Source organism: Engraulis encrasicolus, chromosome 24 (assembly GCF_034702125.1).
Source record: "Engraulis encrasicolus isolate BLACKSEA-1 chromosome 24, IST_EnEncr_1.0, whole genome shotgun sequence".
In the NCBI taxonomy this organism is placed as follows: domain Eukaryota; kingdom Metazoa; phylum Chordata; class Actinopteri; order Clupeiformes; family Engraulidae; genus Engraulis; species Engraulis encrasicolus.
In genome coordinates, this window is record NC_085880.1 from 25,802,782 (window position 1) to 25,825,745 (window position 22,964).

Consider the following 22,964-nt stretch of genomic DNA (forward strand, 5'->3'; position numbering starts at 1 on the left):
GAATCGGGAAATGACCAGGGCCGGGAATCGATCCCGGGTCGCCCGCATAGCAGTCCACTGTCCAGCTGTTAGAGCCACGGCTGGGCCGTTAGTTTGGTTCACGTGATCACATGCTGTACATCGACAGCTTTCATAGTCTCCACATCTCTAGGACTAGGTTTGGCCTGTATATTCTCAGTGCTGATGTGGTATCAATAATAATGGTGGTTACAGGACATGTAGAGTTCCCAATTTGGGGGCTGCACCAGGTGCATAACCAAGAGGTGGAAGTGACCATGTAAAAGGCTTTGAAGTAGCTATAGCAGTGCTGTGCACATAATATTGTGCAAATAATATGGGAAAAATAGACCCTTACCCCAACCAGAAATTGCGCTATATCTGACTGCCACGCCTAAGGTTCTGTGCCATTTGAGTATAGGCGCTCTATATATTCTCAACCTTTTGGATGGCATGCAATAGACAAAACATATCTATCCCTGTGTTCTTAGGTCACTTTACTAATAGATTGTTGTGTTGTGGAGTGTGGACGTCCCTGTGCGTTTCTAATGGCACCTTAGTGAATGTGCACGAGTGTGCAGTGCATCTGCCATAGTGCCCTTGTGATGTGTTGTTACGTTATTTTGTCAGTCTTGTCACGTTATTTTGTGAGTCTTGTCTGACTTGTGTGTCGGTCTCCAGGATGATCCAATGGGGAACCTGAATCTGGCCTTTGACATCGCAGAGAAGCACCTGGACATCCCTAAAATGCTGGACGCAGAGGGTAAAACAATAATATTACCATCCCAGATTTATTCAGCTCTGAGGCTCTCTTTACTCTGTTTGTTTTCTGGCTTCATTAATTATTTTGTGAAACTTGATTCTTGGGTGTAGCATATGCCCCACTACAGTATTACAGTGAAGATCTCTTCCATTATAAATACCATATATTTATCCCAATGTTTAATCATGTCTAATAGGCTACATAAACAATGTTTTCATTAATTCTTTGTGAAGCCGTTTGGCATAAACAACTGTAGCTCAATCCAATACTACATTAACACTAGAAATATCTGGATTATTTAAGTAGGATATTCCTCTTCTCAAAGTTTATGTAAAACTCATTTGATTGCTTCTGTCTGTGTGTCTTTGTAAATGTATGCCATTGCCTCTTGCCCCCCAGACCTAATCTGTACAGCCAGACCAGACGAGAAGACAATCATGACATACATTTCCAGTTTCTATCACACATTTGCAGGGGCTCAGAAGGTACTACTGTAGTCCCTTGGTGTCATGCTCAGCGTGACCACCTATCGCTCTTAGTTGTGATTGTAGTGACGAGACCTTCGACGCCGTCAGTTTAGTTCATCCCCTTATCCCATCAGACTATCTTTAAAACTCTTACCTGCTTGCCCCAGTAACCATGACCATGACTACATTCATTTCTCTACCGGCATATTGAGAGCAGGTACGCACCTGCGCAGAGAGTATCGGTCTCAGAAAAGGAATGTTGTCAGGATTATTCCATTTACATGTGTGGAACAACGTTCTGCAACCAAAATATTTCCTGAACTGGGACACATTTGAAGGAATAAAAGGGTTCACAGTAATTATGCACAAACCAAATACTGCCACTATTCTGTTTAAAATCATAATAATCCCTGTATGTACTGTAAATGCGCTCATTGAAAGCTTGCCTGCGGCAATCAATCTTTGTATTTGAAAAATATGAAAGTGATGATACACAGGGCAACTTTTTGGGCGATATTTCTTAGGCAACTATGCCCAACTAAGATGTTTGGACTGTTTATAATTATAATACCGGTATAACACTTTTATCAAGAGATAAGTTAATTAGCCAAACCTTTCTTATCATTACATCATTACGTCATGATGTGGCAATATCGCTCATAAAGCAGCCTTGTGTATCATTGCCTCTATATTACCTATTACATTAGTTTTAAAAGATTGTTGCCTGCAACCTGATGGGGGAAAAATGAGTGGATCCGCAAAACATACAGATGACAGTCATCAGTGGCATTAAATATAGTCATGGTCCTCACTGTCTAGACATTTGTAATAGGTTCTAATCTTGTCTGATCTAATGTGCCCCACTAGTCAGTCCATGTGGTCTTGAGATCCCAGTGCTGTGCAGACAGTCGTAGTTCATCCAGCCAGTTTCCTCCAGTTCCCCTCCTCTCTAGCCCCCTCTGGTGGCTTCCCTTTGATCGCTCTTGTTCCAACTTCATCCCTCTCTCTCCTCCTCATCCCTCTCCCCTTGTCCCTCTCCCCTTGTCCCTCTCCCCCTCGCCTCCCTTCTCTTCCCTCTCTAGACATTATCAACACCCCCAAGCCTGATGAGAGAGCTATAATGACCTATGTGTCCTGCTTCTACCATGCCTTTGCTGGGGCAGAGCAGGTATACTCAGATCATGAAGAATAAAGCTGTTTACACTGTTGTATGTTAAATAATGTACATATACTGTGTAGAGATCTTTTCCAGAGCATATATATCCTTTGTTATGAAAAAAAATCAAACTAACATCAGAAAACGTGTTCTTCTAATAAGATATTAATTATTATATTATATATACTATTAATTAAGGAAAAATCATATCACATCTGCACAGGTCCAATAGTACAGGTACTCCATTAACAATCCTATTTTATAAAAAGGATATTTATGAAAATTGCATTTCAACTGGTGTTTTAGTGCTTTGGAAAAGAGCTATATAACGTTTAGGAGCTGTCTGTGTTGAATGTGAATGTCGTTGCTGCTACAGTAGCCTATCTTCTTTCCCTGTTCTTGTGTTTGTTTCACTGCTGCTACAGTATCTGCTAACCCTGTTTTGTCTGTGTTTTCCAGGCTGAGACGGCTGCCAACAGGATTTGTAAAGTTTTGGGCGTGAACCAGGAGAATGAGAAGCTGATGGAGGAGTACGAGAGACTTGCCAGTGAGGTCAGTGGCATGTAAACATGTAAACATGTTAACAAGCCTATAGCCAATTGGTAGACTGTTGTGTGATCACACATTTTTTACATGTTGCACCTTTAGAAAATTTCATTTTAAACAAAAGTTTGGCTGTAGCTGCAATAGGACATTATTTATGTCTGCAGTCATGTCTAGGCCAAGCGGTCCTAGAAGGGTTACAGTACATATTAAGGTGTGAATTGTTGGACCATTATTTGTTGTAACTTATTGGTCACACAGAAAAGCTCCAACACAGTGAAAAATGTTGCGTCGGAATTACTTCCATTTTAGATAACTTTTGGTACCATTCAAAAATAGTATACATTTTCCTGTATGGTCAGTGTCACATTGTCAAAGTCAATTCTACTCCGCATATTGTCAACACTAACCCTGTAGAGTGAGTAATCACATCGCTGTAGCGTTGCAATGACACTGGCCACCTGTTGTTTGGTGTCACTGGCATTTGACTCCACTGTTGGAGTGAGTTGACTCCCCACACTGTTGGAAATACATAATCTGGAGCTGTATAAGTTTACTCTTAGCACTTTTGACACCCCGTTTTTTACTGTGAAAAAGACGTCTACTTACCTACAATCAAATCAAATGTTTAAACTAGTCACCATCATATTTCCCTTCAAGTATGTGAAGATTTTCCGTTGTCCCACTTCTCATGTTGCTGTAGTACAGTGCAAATAATCCGACACACTCTTCGTATTTCTCAAATGTTGCACCATAAACTACCTACAAAATGCTTGCCGCCATCTTCTCCTTGAAGTTACTGGAGTGGATCTGTTTGTTATGCAATTTGTTTTGCTCTATTGTAATTGTTTTCTGTGTTTTGAGACCATGTCAGTGGTGATATTGGTCTTTAAATTATAAATTACTCTTTTATTATTAAATAAGATGTATTATTTATTTCCACCAGTTGCTGGAGTGGATCCGGCGCACCACCCCGTGGCTGGAGAACCGCACGCCGGAGAAGACCATGGCGGAGATGCAGAGGAAGCTGGAGGACTTCCGGGACTACCGGCGCCAGCACAAGCCGCCCAAGGTGCAGGAGAAGTGCCAGCTGGAGATCAGCTTCAACACGCTGCAGACCAAGCTGCGCATCAGCAACCGGCCCGCCTTCATGCCCTCCGAGGGCAAGATGGTGTCGGTGAGTATGACACTATATAAACTACATTACCCAGCATACACTGTGTGTTTGATAGGGGTCTCTTTGTGTTTTTGTGAGTATTTGGCCTAGTGGTATATCCTCATGCCCTCCGCTTGGAGGGCAAGATTGTGTCAGTTAGTTGGAACAGAAATGATAAAACCTGGAAGATTTTTTCTTTGGTTTCATATGGGCACTATTATGAGACGTGTGTGTGTGTGTGTGTGTGCATGCGTGCATGCGTGCATGTATCTGTGTCTGTGTCTGTGTCTGTGTGTGCACAATCACATCCTTGTGTGCACACATGCACAAATGTACACACACACACACACACACACACACACACACACACACACACACACACACACACACACACACACACACACACACACACACACACACACACACGCAATTGATACTTTTATCAGGGACGTATGAAGAAAATAAAATGCCCCTGGGCAAAATAAAACAATATCAAAGCCAAGAGGATGCTATTTTCTCTGTTGGTCTTTTCTCTTCCGTCTTCTCTTTTACACAACATACCTTGCTGCTTATATGTGAGGCTCCTTGGGAAAGGAGGTAGTGTGGACCTGTGGCCTGGGCGCAGGTTGCCAGTTCACTAATGCCCCTCTGCGTGTGTGTGTGTGTGTGTGTGTGTGTGTGTGTGTGTGTGTGTGTGTGTGTGTGTGTGTGTGTGTGTGTGTGTGTGTGTGTGTGTGTGTGTGTGTGTGTGTGTGTGTGTGTGTGTGTGTTTGTGTTTATGTGTAGGATATTGCCAGTGCGTGGCAGGGCCTGGAGGGTGCTGAGAAGGGCTTTGAGGAGTGGCTGCTGACCGAGATCCGCCGCCTGGAGCGCCTGGACCACCTGGCCGAGAAGTTCCGGCAGAAGGCCACCTCACACGAGACCTGGGCCAGCGGTCAGTGGACATACACAACTTGGGTCAATGACGTTTTAGTAGTAGCACATGTCAGGGTGGTGCAACCACAGCTAATGCCAATATTGTCTGGATTAAATGATTAGGCCTATTTTTCGTAGTAGTGAATTATCTAAGAAGCATATTCATTGCAGTACATAAATGACCAATTGAAGAGTTCAGATGCAAAACCCCCTAACTCCATTTCTGAAGACCTGCACTTCTATATTTTTAGAGAACCCTGTTTTTGGTTTGGTTTACATTCATGTACTTGATAATACATATTAATAGTTATATTACATAAATAAAATAAAAAATATGCAATTTTGATAGCTTTGTATTAAATAAAAATGAATTAAGATTATTTTCTGAAAAGGCACATAGGGGGTTTTGCATCTGAACTCTTCAATTACTAATTAAACCTGACATCTCCCAAAAAATGTCATCAACCCTCTTACAGTACACTTGTTCTGAAATTTACATGCTTGTGTGAGCAGCTGTGGCCTACAGTAATAGTTTCGGAATCCGTAGGTTGTAGGCAGGTTGCAGGTTTCAATTCCACACTAATCAGTAGGTATTGTAAGGTAATGGCAGAAGTGCCCTTGAGCATGGTAGGCATTCAGCACAAAAAGAACGCCATTTAGGAGAAAAGCATCAGCTAACTTGTAAGTGTGGTGTAAAAAAATCTTCAACACAAAACTTCAAACTTGAATATAATTAAAACGTTTTGTGTTTATTTTGTGTGTGTGTGTGCGTGTGTGTGTGTGTGCACGTGTGTGTGTGCGTTTGTGTGTGCACGCGTGCATGTGTGCGTGCGTGCGTGTGTGTGTGTGCATTGTAGGTAAGGAGGTGGTTCTGACCAGTAAGGACTATGAGGCCGCCTCCCTGACTGAGCTGAGGGCCATGCTGCGGAAACACGAGGCCTTTGAGAGCGACCTGGCGGCCCACCAGGACAGAGTGGAGCAGATTGCTGCCATCGCCCAGGAGCTCAAGTAGTGCAACTACCCATGATCTTATACCTCTTTTCCACTGCCAGTTTTCTGGTTAGGCCTACAGCTCGACACAGCACAACTCGGCCGCCACTTTTCGCTTTTCGAATAGGCACGACACACACAGCTCAATTGTAAAGCAAAAAGTGGCGGCTGAGTCGCAGTGTGTCGAGCTGTAGGGCTACCAGACAGCCGACAGTGGAAAAGAGGCATTAGTGCATTCACAATAAGCCTTTGCGACATGTAACTGTGCACCACATTACATTTACCAGACATCAATTTAAGTGACTTACAAACAAGGACATTGTCAGCAGCACACAGTGTAATTTGTGAGGAAATACAGCGTATACAGATGAGCAGGGTTAGCAAATGAGCATGGTTGGTAGATGAGTAGGGTTTGTGACTTGCCCCTTGTTTTTACTGTTGAATACGTCAATTACAAGTAGTTGCTACTACAGGTAAATGAAGTTACTAAGGTAACTTCTTTGTTTTGCTTTGTTTTGGAAGCATTATGAGGACAGCTGTTGTATGTTGAATGGCATCTCTTGTCTATAAGGTTGAGACACCATTGCCAAAAAAATCCTGGCCACTGGCTTGGTATTCAATAGTTCACAATATTTCAACTTGTCAACTTGAATTCCTAAAATATTTTATTACATAATTGAACACGTTGGAATTCATTCCAGGCATTTAGTGTAAAGATAGTACAATCTTCTTCCTGTATTCTCTCTGGTCAGTGTTTGTCATACTCATGCAACCAGCTGCCCTCCAGTCCAGAGCACATAGTAAAAAAAACTCTTCTCAGTAGGCCGATCTTTACTCAGTATCTCCTTAGTCATTGAGTCAGAAAGCCAGAGCCGCCTCAGTTGTCCGCGAGCTCCTGGCCTCTGTTGCAGCCATAAATAGACATTAGCGAGCGTCTCCCCCGAGCGAGTGTGACGCTTCTTGTTATCAGTTCTCTGCCCTTCAGGCCTCTGCCACCTGACCTCTCCCTCTCTCCACCACCATACCACACCACACCACACCACACACACATACAGTGCAGGCCCTCTAACAGACACGATTCCTGGCGTTCTTGCGGTGCCTCTTTTATCACTAACAGAGGCCTGGTCTGGCCTGCGTTTCGTTTTAACAGGGACTTTTTACTGTCACAAGCTGTCCAGAACCAACAGTGTTTCCCATGAATGGTGTTTTAAAAGCAGCCACATCGAGTGTAAACCAAGAGTCAACCGTGAACAAAGGAGAACATCCTTTGCACTTCTGGGGTCGCAACCAGAACAGGGCAGGGTATATCATAAAAGCTTGTACAGCACGAACGTCCTTTCTTTTTATTCCTTTACAGGTGTATTAATAGGGCTCTATTTCCGTGTCCCGTAGTTGATCTAACATCTGATGAATCAGCAGGTCAATATGAGCACACAATTTATCAGTCCAGCTCAGAGTACGGTTAACTGTGTTAGTTCCACATTCAACCCATGGATGCTGGATGCTGCATATGCGCTGCATTAACCCAGGTGCCTGGGGCTGCATGGAGGCTGCATTTTCAGGCTCATGAGATTTGAGATTTTTAAGGAAAACTGTGGTTATGTCAGAGCCGGATGAAGACACGCTAAAGCAAGATGAGGGTCTTAGCTTTTAAATGCACCTTATTTCATGTTTTTATGTGCTTTCGAGGCTGAGATATGTAGGGTTTTATAGACTGAGGGCACTTTTTTCCCAAAAAGAGCTTAGGTATTTAGCAGATGTTTTTGCAGGTGCCTTACACTTAAATGGGTTAAACACAGATGATAAGATACAACAGGACAGCCTGTACCTGTGTTGCATAGCAGTGCTTCCAATCTGTGCATGATGTACTGTTTTACTACTGACGCCTATCTACTAATTGATATTCCACATCTACTGTACGCGTATGGAGTCCATTAGTTCTGCTCGCACTGTCAGACTGTGATGTCAGACATCAGTGCATATCAGTTCTGAGGAGAACAATGCTCACTCATTATCCATTTTGGTCTGCTACACTTTCTAATTAAGGCCATTTGCTCAAGCAGATAAATGCTAAGTAGTTTTTTTTTTTCAAACGCAGTGCAGTCAGAGAGTCATGTTTTCCCTTATAATGATTTTAGTCTCTGATGAGCGACAGAGACAGCAGTGGTAACACACAGACACAGCGCGCGCGCACACACACACACACACACACACACACACACACACACACACACACACACACACACACACACACACACACACACACACACACACACACACACACACACACACACACACACACACACACACACACAGACAGATAATGCTAATGAGTCTGATGTCTCTTGCTGGTGTCTGCTCTGCTCTGCTCTGTAGTGAACTGGATTACCATGACGTTGCTGCTGTCAATCAGAGGTGTCAGAGCATCTGTGACTTATGGGACCAGCTGGGCACGCTCACGCAGAAGAGGAGGGAGGCACTGGAGGTGAGGAAGGGGTCTCTCTTTCTCTGTCTCTGTCTCTGTCTCTCTCTCTCTCTCTGACACTCTCTCTCTCTCTCTCTCTCTCTCTCTCTCTCTCTCTCTGTGTGTCTCTGTCTTTGTCTCTCTCTCTCTCTGTCTCTCACACATACTCTCTCTCTCTCTCTCTCTCTCTCTCTCTCTCTCTCTCTCTCTCTCTCTCTCTCTCTCTCTCTGTCTTTCTCCCTCTGTGCTTATGTGTGTGTGAGAGAGAAAAAGCATCAGAGGCAGATGTTTATGTACAACATTATGTATTATACATGCACACATGTCACTGTTTGGTTGTGAATGAATTGAAATGATTGATGATTCCACAATTGCTTGAGTGATTGATTCATTTATAATGGCAATTTGAATAAAATCCATTTAGACAGAGAAACTGCACTAATTCTACTTTAGTATACTCCAGTAATGTAGTTGAAACTGCTATTTTGATACCAAAAGGGTTGCTGTAATGTAGAAAAAAGATAGATAGATTGCTTTTCCTGAGATATACAGTAGAAGGAAAGAGAGGCTTTCGTGCAATGTATCTGATGTGCCTGCCTGTGTAATGATTTTTAGTATAGCCGTGCTTCAGAGGAGAGAGATAGATTGCTTTTCCTGAGATATACAATAGAAAGAAAGAGAGCTTGCTTTTCATGTGATGTTTCTAGTGTGCCTGCCTGTGTAATGATTGTTATTATGTAATGTGCTGACGTGCTTCAGAGGACTGAGAAGCTGCTGGAGACGGTGGACCAGCTGTTCCTGGAGTACGCCAAGCGCTCTGCCCCCTTCAACAACTGGATGGAGGGAGCCATGGAGGACCTGCAGGACATGTTCATAGTACACACCATCGAGGAAGTCCAGGTGATTCACGCGCACGCACGCACACATGTGCATGCATGCACGCCCGCACACACTTGCACACATGTGCATGCACACACACACACACACACACACACACACACACACACACACACACACACACACACACACACACACACACACACACACACACACACACACACACACACACACACACACACACACACACACACACACACACACACACACATTGAGAAAGTTCAGGTGAGAACACACACCACACACATCTGTGAAGATTCTCATTCACCCAGGTCATGTGATATAAGGCTACCACTCTACAACAGACTCTGATTGTGGCTCACGACTAGTTCAAAATGAAATGTGAGATTACCTGGTTGACTACCACACAGTATTCTTACACATCCTCCCCTCTTTTCTTCTTCTTTACTCCAATCCACTCCACTCCACAACAGACTCTGATCGGGGCTCATGACCAGTTCAAAGCCACTCTGCCCGAGGCGGACGCGGAGCGGCAGGCCATCCTGGGCATCCAGGCCGAGGTCATCAAGATCAGCACGAGCTACGGCGTGCGCGCCGACCTCACCAACCCCTACAGCTCCATCACCGTGGAGGAAATCAGCGCAAAGTGGGACAAGGTCAGGAATGTTCAGTCAGTGCCTTTTCTCTCGTGCCAACCCTTTCGTCAGTGGCGCAACCTTGGTCTAACCACTGGTGTTGTCAGAATCAGGACAAATAATATACTAAGTACTTTGTAGTACTGTATGTATTAAAAGGAACTGTGGACATGGTCAGGAATGGGTTGCTGCTCACCCCTGCTGACCCCACTGCACTGCACTAACTGGGGAAAATAAATATTTATATGCTGTATACTAAAAATATATGCTTAGAAATGCACTGTGCATTAAATGGAGTGTTGCTGCCACATCTGCTGCCAACACTACACTTTTCGTCTCCGCCTGGCATTACTTTGTGTTAAACATTATTGGCATTTGGCGTCAGAATCAGGACAAATATTCCTTGTAATATGTCTAGTTGGGACTCAGCCATCAGCTGGAAGGACCATCACAGTGGGACAACATAAATTGATTAGGTATTAACAATAGTATTATTACTGGGGTTATGTTTGCTTGAATGGTTTATGGGGGGGTTTGTATTGTAACCCCCTTCTGCCTTGTGGATATTACACCTATGGCTCACATTATGTGCTTCAAATGTGGATGGCATGTGAGTTTACGTGTGTGTTGTTTACGCATGTTTGTTTGTTTGACCGTACGTCTGCCAGGTTAAGAAGCTTGTGCCCCAGAGGGACGGATCTCTGCAGGAGGAGTTGGCCAGGCAGCATGCCAACGAGCGGCTTAGGAGGCAGTTTGCCGCCCAGGCTAACCTCATCGGACCCTGGATACAGACACGCATGGAGGTCTGCCACTGCCACTTCTCTTGACTCTAAAATGAGTATCCACTAGATAGTATATGTAATAAAGAAGACTTCTGCATGTAGACCTGTGCTCTAAAACCTTGTGCTACTACAAGCACAAGTTTGAGTTGCTTGACTTTGAATACTGTATGAGGATTGAAAAGTTTTGTAATTGGGATGTTATTCTTGCCTGGTTAACAGCAGATGATCTCACCAGTGAGATAGTCTGGAGGTTGTGTATGCAAATTCTGGTAGGAAAGGTGTGGTTTAGATGTGGATTGCCCATGGCTGTTTATTGGGCGTTACAAATGTTTCATTTGGCATATACAATATGTAGCCCATAGCCAATCGTGCCAGTTTTATCTATTCAAACAAACTGCAGTCTTCACCTTTCCGCCCCTTCCCGCTCTCTGATTGGAGCCCATGATCTGTAATCCTTGCTGAGGGATAGAATCCGTGCTGTCTTTCAGATCAGAACTTCAAAGCAGCATGGAATTTCCCAGGCTAGTGTAATTCCCTTACGGGTCCAGAACTAAGAGATGGTCAGTAGAAAGCAAGAAAAGCTGGCAACGTTTCTGTGTCTCGTGATTCTAAATAGGTGATGAGAAATCACGAGAGCAATGATCAGAATTCGATTTTATGTACAGCTGCAGTATCACAACATACCCTAGACATGTTTTACCACTAACACAGTGTTCTTTTTATCTGCTGATTAAAAAAACAGGTTGCAGGTAACTCATGCTGAGAGAAAAGTGTTACAGTTGCTTGACTTTGAACATATTGAGATTGAGAAGTTTCGTAATTTTCCAGAACTACTTTGTATGAGATGCTCAATAGAAAACAAGATAAAAAGTATAATATAAACAATATAAACTGCGTCAGGCCATACATATTTTTGCAGCCACTACACTATACGGTACAGTATTTCTCTTTTATTTCCAGTAACAGTGGGAAGCTAATATTGTTGTTATTTGTGTGATGTATTACAGGAGATCATAGTATATATAACATTTAAACTGTGTCTGGCCACATGTTAATGTGGCCACCATATAAACTTTATTTCAGTGGCTACAGGAAATGAACTCACCATTGCTACGTTAATAATTCAGAATTAAATAGTTCCGTCGAGTTTCCTTTGATCTTTCATTTAATTCCGAATTAAGAAGTGTTTACACGTTTGTTTTGACGTTTTCAAAGTGGAATTAAGCTTTATTCAGAATTAAATGGAGTTGATTCCGAATTAAATGTCTCAGGTAAACGTAGCCATTATTGTTATTTGTGTGACGTGCTGTTCCAGGAGATCGGGCGCTTCTCGCTGGAGATGGGAGGCACTCTGGAGGACCAGATGACACAGCTGAAGCAGGTGGAGCACGTCATCGTCACCTACAAGCCCAACATCGACAAGCTGGAGGGAGACCACCAGCTCATCCAGGAGTCCCTCATCTTCGACAACAAGCACACCAACTACACCATGGAGGTATTGTTATAAGTTATGCAAAAGGACTCGATGTTTCAATCCCAAGTAGTTCAGTTCCCAGTTGAGACCTTGCTTGGACCCCACTCAGTGATGTTGCTCTATGCGACACATCTTCAGTTGTGTACCCCAGAATCTTGGGGTGTTTCGGCCATTTATCACAAAACACCCTCATCTGTGGAAGGCCCACCACAGGCTGATCAGACCTGGGCGTGTGTCGCATAGGGACTGAGTGGTCACTTTGTCCCCCATGCCATTTCCTTTCTTCGGAGCCACAGCCAGTGACTACTTCTCTCGGCTGTGGTGGCAAGCTCTTTGATGGTCCTCCTCTGAGCTTGCCCTCTCACGCCCACCTCTTTCAGGAGTTTTATGGTGGAGTTAGCGACAAACCCCCTACAGCCCACCTCCACTGGACGCACATGCACAGTCCATCCCTGCTCCTCTGCCTGGGTTGCAAGGTCAGAGTATCGCAACCTCTTCCTTTCATATGCCTCATCAATGGCTTCCTCCCAGGGCACCGTGAGTTCGATGATGTAGACACGGCGACAGGAGTTGGACCATAACACCATGTCTGGGCGCAAACTTGACACAGCAATGTTGGGCGGAAACACAAGGCTCTTGTCAAGGTCTACCCGCATTTGCCAGTCCCTGGTAGTGCCAATGAGGCTTGAGGCTGTGGAAGGGGCTCTGGTTGGATGCCTTTCACCCTCCCTGATGAAGGCTGTTGAGGTTTGGACTTCTGGGTGCATGTTAAGTGGGGCAGCATTTGTGGCAGTTCGCTTCTCCTCTATGGCAGAGGCCAGACATCGCAACACCTGATTGTGGCGCCAGGTGTATCTGCCTTGAGAGAGGGAGGTCTTGCAGCCCACAAGAATGTGCTTGAGGCCTGCTGGGGCTGAGCACAGGGAACATGCTGGGTCTTCACCAACCAACAGATGTAAGTTTGTTGGCGTAGGCAGAATGTCATAAGTGGCCTTTATGATGAAGCTCAGTCTGTTAGACTCCATGTTCCATAGCTCGCTCCAGGAGATTTTCTTTTTGCAAATTCCATTCCATCTCATCCACCGTCCTTGCTGCGGTTGACTGACTGCTCTGGCACACCTGGCTGCCTCCTCTTGCCTTCGGATCTCCTCCACCACCATGCAACGGCGCTCTGCTGGAGAAGCTTTCCCCCAGGTTGGAGCCATCACCCCAAGGCCAAATCCCCCCCTACCCTGTTGCACATGGCCAACTATGTCTCGATGTCTGAGTGCAGCCCTGGCATCCGCTACAGCTGACTTTGGTATCCACTTCTTACCGGTTCTCAAGGCTGGGGCAGCACAGCGTACTAAAGGGTCTTGCGACTCAGAGAGGGTCATCTCCAGTCGCGACTTTGCACACTTGTACTCTTCCGTCAAGCTTGAGATTGGCAAGGAGAGTGGGCCATCAACATACAACCCTATGCTGCTCATGCATCTTGGCAGCCCAAGCCACTTCCTTACTTGAGCGTTCACCAGTCTTTCCAGCCGGCTGATATGTGAGGAGGTGACCTCATAGATGGTGATTGGCCACATGAGGCGGGGCAACAATCCAAATTGAAAACACCATAGCTTTAGTTTCCCTGGGAGGCCAGTGTTGTTGATTTGTTTCAGGCCACTGATGGTATCCTGTCTGAGCTGTTCAATTTGCTCCGCATCACTGAGAGTGGCATTGTACCAGCGCCCAAGGCTTTTAACTGGTTTCTGCAGGATCGTTGGTATTGGCTCATCATTGATGGTGAAAGTGTCATTGGTGATCTGGCCTTTGACGACTGAGATACTCCTTGACTTGCAGGGCTTGATCTTCATTCCTGCCCAAGATATGTTACTTTGAAGCTTTTCCAACAGCCGTTTTGTACATGGTTTTGTGGATGTTAAGGTGGTCATGTCGTCCATGTATGCCCTGATTGGGGGCAGACGTAGACCTCCATCCACACGCTCCCCTCCAACAACCCATGCTGAGGCCCTTATGATCAACTCCATCGCCATGGTGAATGCCAGTGGAGATATGGTGCATCCTGCCATTATACCAACTTCCAGCTGCTGCCAGGCTGTAGTGCAGTCATGCATCGTCACGCAGAACTGAATGTCGCGGAAGTAGGCCTGGACGAGGTTTGTGATGTTAACAGGGACTTGAAAGAAGGAGAAGGCCGTCCACAAAATCCGATGAGGCACTGATCCGAAGGCATTCGCTAAGTCCAGAAACACCACATGCAGATCCTTCTTTTCCCTCTTGGAGGACTGTAGCTGGTGCCAGATGATGCTTGCGTGTTCGAGACATCCAGAGAAACCACCAACTCCAGCCTTTTGTATTGAGGTGTCAACAAACTCATTTTTCAGCAGGAATGCAGACAGCCTTTGGGCCACAACGCTGAAGAAGATTTTTCCTTCTACGTTGAGAAGACTTATTTGTCTAAATTGGTTGATGGTTGATGAGTTGTTTTCCTTTGGGATGAAGATTCCTCCAGCTCTTCTCCACACCCTTGGTATGATCACCTTTTTCCAGGCCAGCTTCATTTGGTGCCAAAGGTACTTCAACACACCAGGCGTGTTCTTGTACAGCCTGTATGGGATGCCATTGGGCCCTGGAGCTGAAGCCGTCCTTGCCCGCTTAACAATCTTGACAATCTCATTCCATGTTGGTGTGCCTGTGTCCATTTCATGCATTGGTGGGTGAAGCGGTGGCATGTCTGCTGGAATAGTCACAGGCCCATGCCTTTGGTTGGATGGTGTATCGGCCTCGGAGTAGGTGTTCTTCAGGAACTCTTCTATGTCCTTCAAGGGGGCCTTCAAGGTACCAGATTTCTCTTGTATGAAAAGGCTTTTGGTGAACTTGAAAGGGTCCTTGTAGAAGTTAGCTCTTGCTCGTTCCTTTTTTCTGCGCTGTCTCCTCAGATGTTCTGCCCTCCTCAGTGTTGCCAGCCGCTGCTTGATATCAATTTGCAGGGCTTCGATTCCAACCCTCTCCAGTTCATTAGCTTTCTTCCACTGTTTCTTTAATTGCCTGCGTTCTTTCACCAGCCTCTCAATTTCCAGCTGTCGTCTTGATTTGTCATGTGGTGTCTGTTCTTTCCTGGCTTTCCTCTCTTTCACACCAAACCTTTCCCTTCCATAACTGTAGATCAGCTCCCCCATCCTCTCAAGTCGTCTCTCCACATCCCCTTTAAGGCTACTGAGAAGGTGAACAAGGTCACTGTCAATCGCTTCCCATTCCTTTTTCAGGCAGGACTTCGGCCACTGTATTTGAGGCCTGCATCCCTCCATCTTTCGCTCCACTGCTGGTTGTGGCTGGCTGGGTTTTGGGCTCGGAACTGATGGCGTGTTAGTACATGAAGGTGTTTCGGTTGGGGTGCTGGTACCCTGTGGACTGTGGTGCTCATCCTGCCACTGGATTTCACTCGACTTATTTTCCCCACTCCTTAGGAAGTATTGGTCAATGCGAGGCCCCTCGCTAGGTTCCTTCAGGCACTTCTTCCGACCCTGGTGGATTTTCAAACCTTTGGAGGTCGTAACCTTTTTCCAACCACAAATGCAGCTCTGGAGTGCGACTTCTGGCACAGGCACTCTCTTGTCAACTGTTGAACTGACCACATTTCTCATTGTCGTTTCCATTCCATTGTCTGTTGCCGTGAGATCCATTGGTGAGTCATCTTTCGCCCTCGCTCTCGCAGACTCAGAGGGTATTCTTCTCTTTGAGGTTTTCGTAGCCATTGCGGGTGGATCCAAGCTACTGCATGGTGCTGGATCCCGCCAGCATGGGGAGCTAACCCATGCCAGCCCCATGGGGTCTATTCCCTCCTGTCAGCAGACTCTCCATGCAGTCACCAGGACTTTCCCCGACCCTTGCTTTGAAATGACTTGCTTACAGGGCTATAAATTAACTTTTTTCATCACTAGCCAAATTTGGCTAGTAGATATTAATCGCACTAGCCAAACGCACCCTTGCCATAAATAAAAGTGACAAGTAAGTTTTCTTTTCTTCAAAACTTGTTGGCCGTTGGGCCTACTACAGGCGACTCTTGCATAGAGACAAGGAGTAGTATGGTGTTTTGTAGTTTAAAAACCCTTTCTGATGAAGACCCTGTGTGGTTGAAACCGGTTGGCGTTTTTAGTTATGTACCCCAGTTAAAATAAAGGGTTTTTAAATTACAAAACACCATACTACTCCTTGTCTCTATGCAAGAGTCGCCTGCAGTAGGCCCAACGGCCAACAAGTTTTGAAGAATGGACTTTTTCGTTTAACTTCAAGAGCACCAGCATGGGAGTATACTGTCTAACAAAGAAGAGCGCTCAACATCTCTCCCTTATAGAAGTTTTCTTTTCTACCAGCCACACTGAATTTTCACCAGCATTTGGCTGGTTCGCTGGTGTTTATTTAGAGTTAATTTAATTTTGCTGGCTTCACAGCGGCGGGAAACAAACAGAGCAATTCTCAGTCATTGTGTCATGTGTGTGTCATGTTAATAATGAAGAAAGTTAGCAGAATTGCATTACCAATACTTAAGATGTCAAGAAGTAGAATAGCAACCATAACACAAAAGCAAAGAATCTGAAAGATGCTGCGTGTGAAAAGAGCTTCATGTTTGTAGATCATTTAGAAGTGTAGAGTTCAGTACTGCCAGTAGAGTAGAGTAGAGCACAGTAGAGTTTATGTATTGGGTATCTTAATTTCCTGAAAGGAATGAAGGGATCTAACAGACTACACATGATACATACAGTTTATAGTAATACTACAAATTGCAAGACATATACCTGCAGACATTAAACACAGTGAACATACAGTACAACTCTGCTGCATACTTAGGCAGGCATTTGTAGGATACAAACCTGAATGACCCCCACTTTCTCCATACTTGTATGTAACCATAGCACATCCGGGTGGGCTGGGAGCTTCTCCTCACCACCATCGCTCGCACCATCAACGAGATCGAGACCCAGATCCTGACCCGTGACGCCAAGGGCATCAGCCAGGAACAGATGCACGAGTTCCGTTCCTCCTTCAACCACTTCGACCGGGTACAGTGCTCATTTTCATTTCAGACCACGAGTCCCACTCTGACTGCTGAATGTTGTCACAGAGGTAACCTCATGACCAGTGGGGCAGTCTTCATACTGCAGCTTCTAACACTTTATTTGGACAACCCACCGACAGATAGTTAGTTTAGTCAAATTACATTTTGTTAACTGTTTACTGGTTATCGCTGAAGCCTCTTAGCGCAGATGGGCCCGTCGACGGGCCTATACTCACACTACATCCACCTTTTTATGATGAAAAGTGTCATTTTACCAGTCATCATGAACACTTAGAAATTGATGGTAGACAAACATATTCATAAAAACGACAACAGGTGGGGGGCGCTGTGGCGCAGTGCGCTAAGCCCCCCACACTTGGGCTTGCATGCCCATGGGGACCCCCGTTCGAGTCCGGACGGGGTCATTTCCCAACCCTGCCCCATCTCTCTCCACACTAACTATCTGTCACACCTTCTGTCCTATCCGAAATAAAGGCCCAAAAAGCCCATAAAAATATCTTTCAAAAAAAAAAAAAAAGACAACAGGTAGCATAAATTCTTACCTGACTTTTGCCATCTGGTGCATGAGGAAGGGACCGCCCCCGCGTGTATTTGGTGACCGCAGCCAGTTGACATAAGTCAGGTGACATGAATTTACTACTTAAAATGACATACTCCATGTTCAATCAACCATTTTGTTAACTGATTCTTGGTTTAACCAAATACAGATCCTAGTGTATATCTAAACCCAATAAGGCACTTACGTTTCATTAAATGGTTTGTTTATAATTGTGTCATTTGTCCACAGAATGATCTATTGGGCTATTATATCAAATTATGTGTGACCTGCTTCTCAACTGTCAAGACATGGTCACTGTTGTGGCAATGATCAACTTGTATTGTATCTCTGAAGCCACTGCATTATGACAAACCACTATGGTGGTACTATGGTAGTTAAGTATTCTGAACGACTATTACAGTGCTCCACTGGTGGAACGGCGTGCATCATGAGGCTACATCACTGCGTGCAGTACTCAGTGGAATGAATGTAGTACTTGGTAGAATTAATTAGTCATCCAGTATGTTATTACGCAGTATTAGTTTTTTATTATTTAGTAATAATAAGTTACTTAATATGCAATGGTGTAGATTACTTCTACTATGACAGAAGATTATGCTTCTATGACATCCATATTAACATGCAATGTGTGTCATATCATTCTCGTTTTTTCATGCCATCAGAAACCACACAAGGACAGAATGGTAGTACAATCACTATCTGCTTTTGTATTTTTTTCCTTTATATTTTTAGTAATAGACCAGAAATTAAAACCTTTTGTATATTAATGGATTTTTCTTCATCTGGAAAAATCTCCCATAGCTATGGATGTGATAGAGGCACATTTGCACATCTCTGTAGCAATTAATGAATGAAGTACTTTCAATTATCTGCTTATCACTCATTTGCATGTCTGGTGTGTGTGTGTGTGTGTATGTGTCTGCGTGTGTGTGTGTGTGTGTGTGTGTGTGTGTGTGTGTGTGTGTGTGTGTGTGTGTGTGTGTGTGTGTGTGTGTGTGTGTGTGTGTGTCTGTGTGTCTGTGTGTCTGTGTACGCACATGTGTCTCTGCGTGCGTGCGTGTGTCTGTGCGTGTGTGTGTCTGTGCATGCGCATGTGTGTACTGTATGTATGTGTGCGCGTGCATGCCTGTGTATTCCCTGGTCTCAGAAGGACCGAGGTAAACTGCGGCCTGATGAGTTTAAAGCCTGCCTCATCAGTCTGGGCCATGTGGGTCATGACAAACAGGTGCTCACCATACTGTTACAGCGTATCCTGCGACAACTCCCCTTCCCAGAGGAAAACATTCACTTGACACCAGTCTTATCTCTGTCAAATAAATAACACCATGCTACCTTCTGACTTTCTTGTCTGAAAACAATTGTAGTGGAAAGTAATAATACAAAAGCATTGTACTGCTAGTCCCTAGACGACAAAGACAAAACCATTTGAAAAAGACAATCTTTTCCTCTGGGCTCCGCTAGTGTATATCTATGCAGTACTCAAGAAAGAACACTAAATATTGTTTCCTTTTGTATGTGTTTGTACTGTATGTGTGTTCCTCTGTGCGTCGTGCGTATGTGTTAGGTTCTCCCTCCGCCTGGCTCCCATTGGACTCCTTGCCCCCTCACCCCCCTACTCTCCCTTTTTCTACCCTGTCCTCCTCCACCCTCTCCCTCCTGCCTCCCCCGTACCCCCTGCAGAAGAAGAATGGTGCCATGGACACAGACGACTTTAGAGCCTGCCTGATCTCTATGGGCTATGATTTGGTAGGATTAGACCCCTAAAATAGTGTGCTGCATGTCAGTTAGTACCCAAGATATCCCTGTTCTCCCTCTCCATTCATGGCCTTTTAGTAATTTGAGTATTGATGTATTGACGTAGCTATTTATTTACTAAGTGTGTTTAGAATTGCAATTTTAATATTTTACCAGGATGCTAAGTACTGTAAGTAATCATTGCTTGCCACCAGTATCAACCAATTGTTTTTGAATGGCAGTTCATAATGATTTGATGCTGACTGCGCCATCCACCTCCTTTAACCGGCCTCCTGTTGCTTATGTCAGGGTGAGGTGGAGTTTGCTCGCATCATGATGCTGGTAGACCCCAGTGCCACAGGCCTGGTGTCCTTCCAGTCCTTCATTGACTTCATGACCAGGGAGACGGCAGACACCGACACAGCTGAGCAAGTCGTGGCCTCCTTCAGGATCCTGGCAGCTGACAAGGTGCGGCTCAAAACAAATCTTACAACCGGTGGTAACATGCGAGGAGAGTTACCCCATCCTGTTGTCATGTGGATTTGAGTTGTCCTTTGAGATGAACTGCCAAGCCATTGCAACACACAGCATTAGTGCCCCTAGGGGTTAGGGTTATGTATTTAACTATTTTAACAGCCTAAATAGTAGCTCATCTCAACAAAGAAGCTCATCTTGACAGAACACCGTTTTCAAATCCACATCAAAGTGCCACGCTCATTGGTGTGAGAGTCGGAGTGCACCCACAATCTAAGTCATACATCCGCAAACATTAGATACAGTTGAGGACGATAGTATTTGCCCCCCGTCCTGAAATTAGACATGTCTCTTTATTTCTCAGTGAGAAGGACCATTATGAACTGTTTCTGTTATTCTGGAATTCTCTGTTATTCTCATAAAGGTCTTTCTCACTGAGAAATCAAGAGAAATGTCTAATTTCAGGGGGGAGGCTAATAATATCGTCCTCAACTGTATACTCAGGGGTGTCATTCTGGGGGTAAAGTGTGACTGAGTCACTTGGGCCCCATGTATATAAGGGGTCCACACGCAGTCCGATTTATGAAGGTATATGGCTGGGGGGTCCATTGGAGCTGATTGTACATAGGGTCCAAAATTTGCTGCACACCCCTGGATATTCATTCATGAATTTGACCATAGATTCTTGAAACTATTTGGGAAATTCATACTTACAACTATGTATAGCTATAGTATTTGGCAAGATGTTTTCCTTCCTTCTTGTCTCATCTCATCTCCTCATCCTTCCACCCGTGTTTTTGACAGCCTTACATCCTGATGGACGAGCTGCGGAGGGAGCTTCCCCCCGACCAGGCCGAGTACTGCATCATGAGGATGCCCCAGTACGCGGGGCCCGGGGCCGTCACCGGGGCCCTCGACTACACTGCCTTCTCCACCGCCCTCTACGGAGAGAGTGACCTTTAAACCCATTAACCCTCTCACCTCCAGCACATCCAGCTTCTTGGCCATCATGACTCCCTACACGGTGTAAAAAGAGTTTTTTCAACACTATTCTGAGAACATATGATCACATTCGAGTGTTAGTGTTGATTCAACTCTTTGAGTGTTGAGAGATGAATTTAACACTGTTTAGAGCATATATACAGTAGCTTCAGCACTAAAAACAGTTTAGTGTAACACTAGAATCGAATTGGCCCATATATTCTCAGAATAATGTTGAATTTAACACTGCATTTTACCATGTAGCGGTCTGCTTTCCCCACCGCCAGAAAATGCTACTCAGAAGTGGAGATGCTGGATTCAGAAAGCCAAGCGCTACCCTGCCACATTATTCCCTTTGCCTGCACACTCAATAGATGTGATTTTTTTGCTAAATGAGCTGATTCAACGATCTGAGGATTTGCTGATGCATAAAAATGGCTTCATAAAATATGTGTCAGGGTGTTTACTTTCTGAAGATTGTATCTACTCCACCCTTTAAAAGAGGCCTGTCACTATTTTCAACAGAAGCTGTCTAAAATAATGGATGATGCATCATGGTTCATAAGTACTTTATTTGTCAGTATAATGCTCTGTGTTACTGCTAGGGATTGAGGATATGCATATAAACTTGAGTGCACCACCCAGGTTAATGTCTGCTCTAGGCTTGTGCAGTGAAAAAGATCTTAGTGCAGAAACTCTTTTATTTCTTTTTTACAGATCTCTGCAGACATGCTGAGTAGATAAAGCTCTTTGAACTCACAAACGCCTGACTACAATCATCCATTTACACAAATCTCCAAGCAGTGCCTCAGATCACGTATTTCCTCTTCTGTGGAGAATGACTCTAGATGAAGTTAAAAGTCAGTGGCTTGCTAATTAAATGTTGTGTTCTGAAATGTGTTTGGCAGTTTTAGAATCTGAACATTGCATTCAGGCGTTAAATTGGTAATAATATAAAAATCCAACCAACTTTCTGTGTCTGCCTTTTAGGGCTAAGGAAATGAATGAATAGACAGCTGGTAACATAAAGGCTCATTAACCTATTGTGTTGAGACACATTTGCCCATCTGTGATTTCCATGACTTTTATTGCAGTTTTTACTCATTTGCACATTTTTGGCTTCTTTTACTCTGCTTCACATCATAACTGCATCATGGAATGTGTTCACTCTTTTAGATAATTATTCTGTGCCAACACCAAACCTGAGAATGAACAACACATTATTGTGTCAATTATGTGAAATACTGACATGCACAGATAAGCTGAATTTTTTTTTTGCCTCATAATTGTGTTAAAACAACTCTGCAATAGTTTTATTTAGTCAGAATTTCAGTTTAGTTGTACTAGTACTTGTAGTAGATACACTGTGCCATTTAGTTTCATTCACAACACATCAGTTTTTGGGGGAAGTTTCCAAAGTAATCTTCTACTTTTAGAAAGCATCATGTTCTCAATTCAGTTTTTATTGGGAAGGCCATTGTGTGAACATCATGAAAACTGTGCCATTTCCTGTACCAGTCATCCAATAAAGCTGCAGTTACTAGCCCTAATGATGTTGTGATCTATGAATGAATGAATGAACCAGTGAACCATAGCCTAATGATTTCATTGTATGCCTGCAATATTCTGGAAAGACCTTATATTCTTAGAACATGTTCAATGTGCACTCTTTTGTATTCGCTGTGTCTCAGTGCATAGACATTTACCAGACAGGTATTACACTGAGAGGAAATGATAGGCCACTGACTGTATCAGTGTGAGAGGCTGAGTTGTAGTGGTGGACAAAGTAAAAGTAATTTTGTGGTGTAATTACAACAGTAGCACATGATATTACAAAGCTGTTACACCATTTACTCCTACCTACTATTTACTACCTACTTATTGACATAGACTTTGTTATTACTGAAAATCAATAGAAACCTAACAAGGACCCACCACAAACTCAACC

At 44.2% G+C, this 22,964-nt stretch overlaps 1 protein-coding gene across 2 annotated transcripts in view; it reads left to right on the forward strand.

Annotated features, from left to right (window-relative positions):
- Positions 1 to 22,558, forward strand: part of actn2b (actinin, alpha 2b) — a 39,340-nt gene extending 16,782 nt beyond the window's left edge. The window contains exons 7-22 of one of the 2 annotated variants that reach the window (XM_063191212.1): positions 679 to 760; positions 2,310 to 2,395; positions 2,843 to 2,935; positions 3,873 to 4,103; positions 4,869 to 5,016; positions 5,855 to 6,005; positions 8,364 to 8,472; positions 9,211 to 9,351; positions 9,783 to 9,965; positions 10,613 to 10,747; positions 12,042 to 12,221; positions 17,105 to 17,251; positions 18,975 to 19,052; positions 19,508 to 19,573; positions 19,871 to 20,029; positions 20,840 to 22,558. In XM_063191212.1, coding sequence (XP_063047282.1) covers positions 679 to 760; positions 2,310 to 2,395; positions 2,843 to 2,935; positions 3,873 to 4,103; positions 4,869 to 5,016; positions 5,855 to 6,005; positions 8,364 to 8,472; positions 9,211 to 9,351; positions 9,783 to 9,965; positions 10,613 to 10,747; positions 12,042 to 12,221; positions 17,105 to 17,251; positions 18,975 to 19,052; positions 19,508 to 19,573; positions 19,871 to 20,029; positions 20,840 to 20,998 — 2,148 coding nt within the window. In that variant the 3' untranslated portion in view covers positions 20,999 to 22,558. The remainder of the gene's footprint in view (positions 1 to 678; positions 761 to 2,309; positions 2,396 to 2,842; positions 2,936 to 3,872; positions 4,104 to 4,868; positions 5,017 to 5,854; positions 6,006 to 8,363; positions 8,473 to 9,210; positions 9,352 to 9,782; positions 9,966 to 10,612; positions 10,748 to 12,041; positions 12,222 to 17,104; positions 17,252 to 18,974; positions 19,053 to 19,507; positions 19,574 to 19,870; positions 20,030 to 20,839) is intronic. The other variant, XM_063191211.1, reaches the window with a different exon arrangement.
- The last annotated feature ends 406 nt before the right edge of the window (positions 22,559 to 22,964 follow it).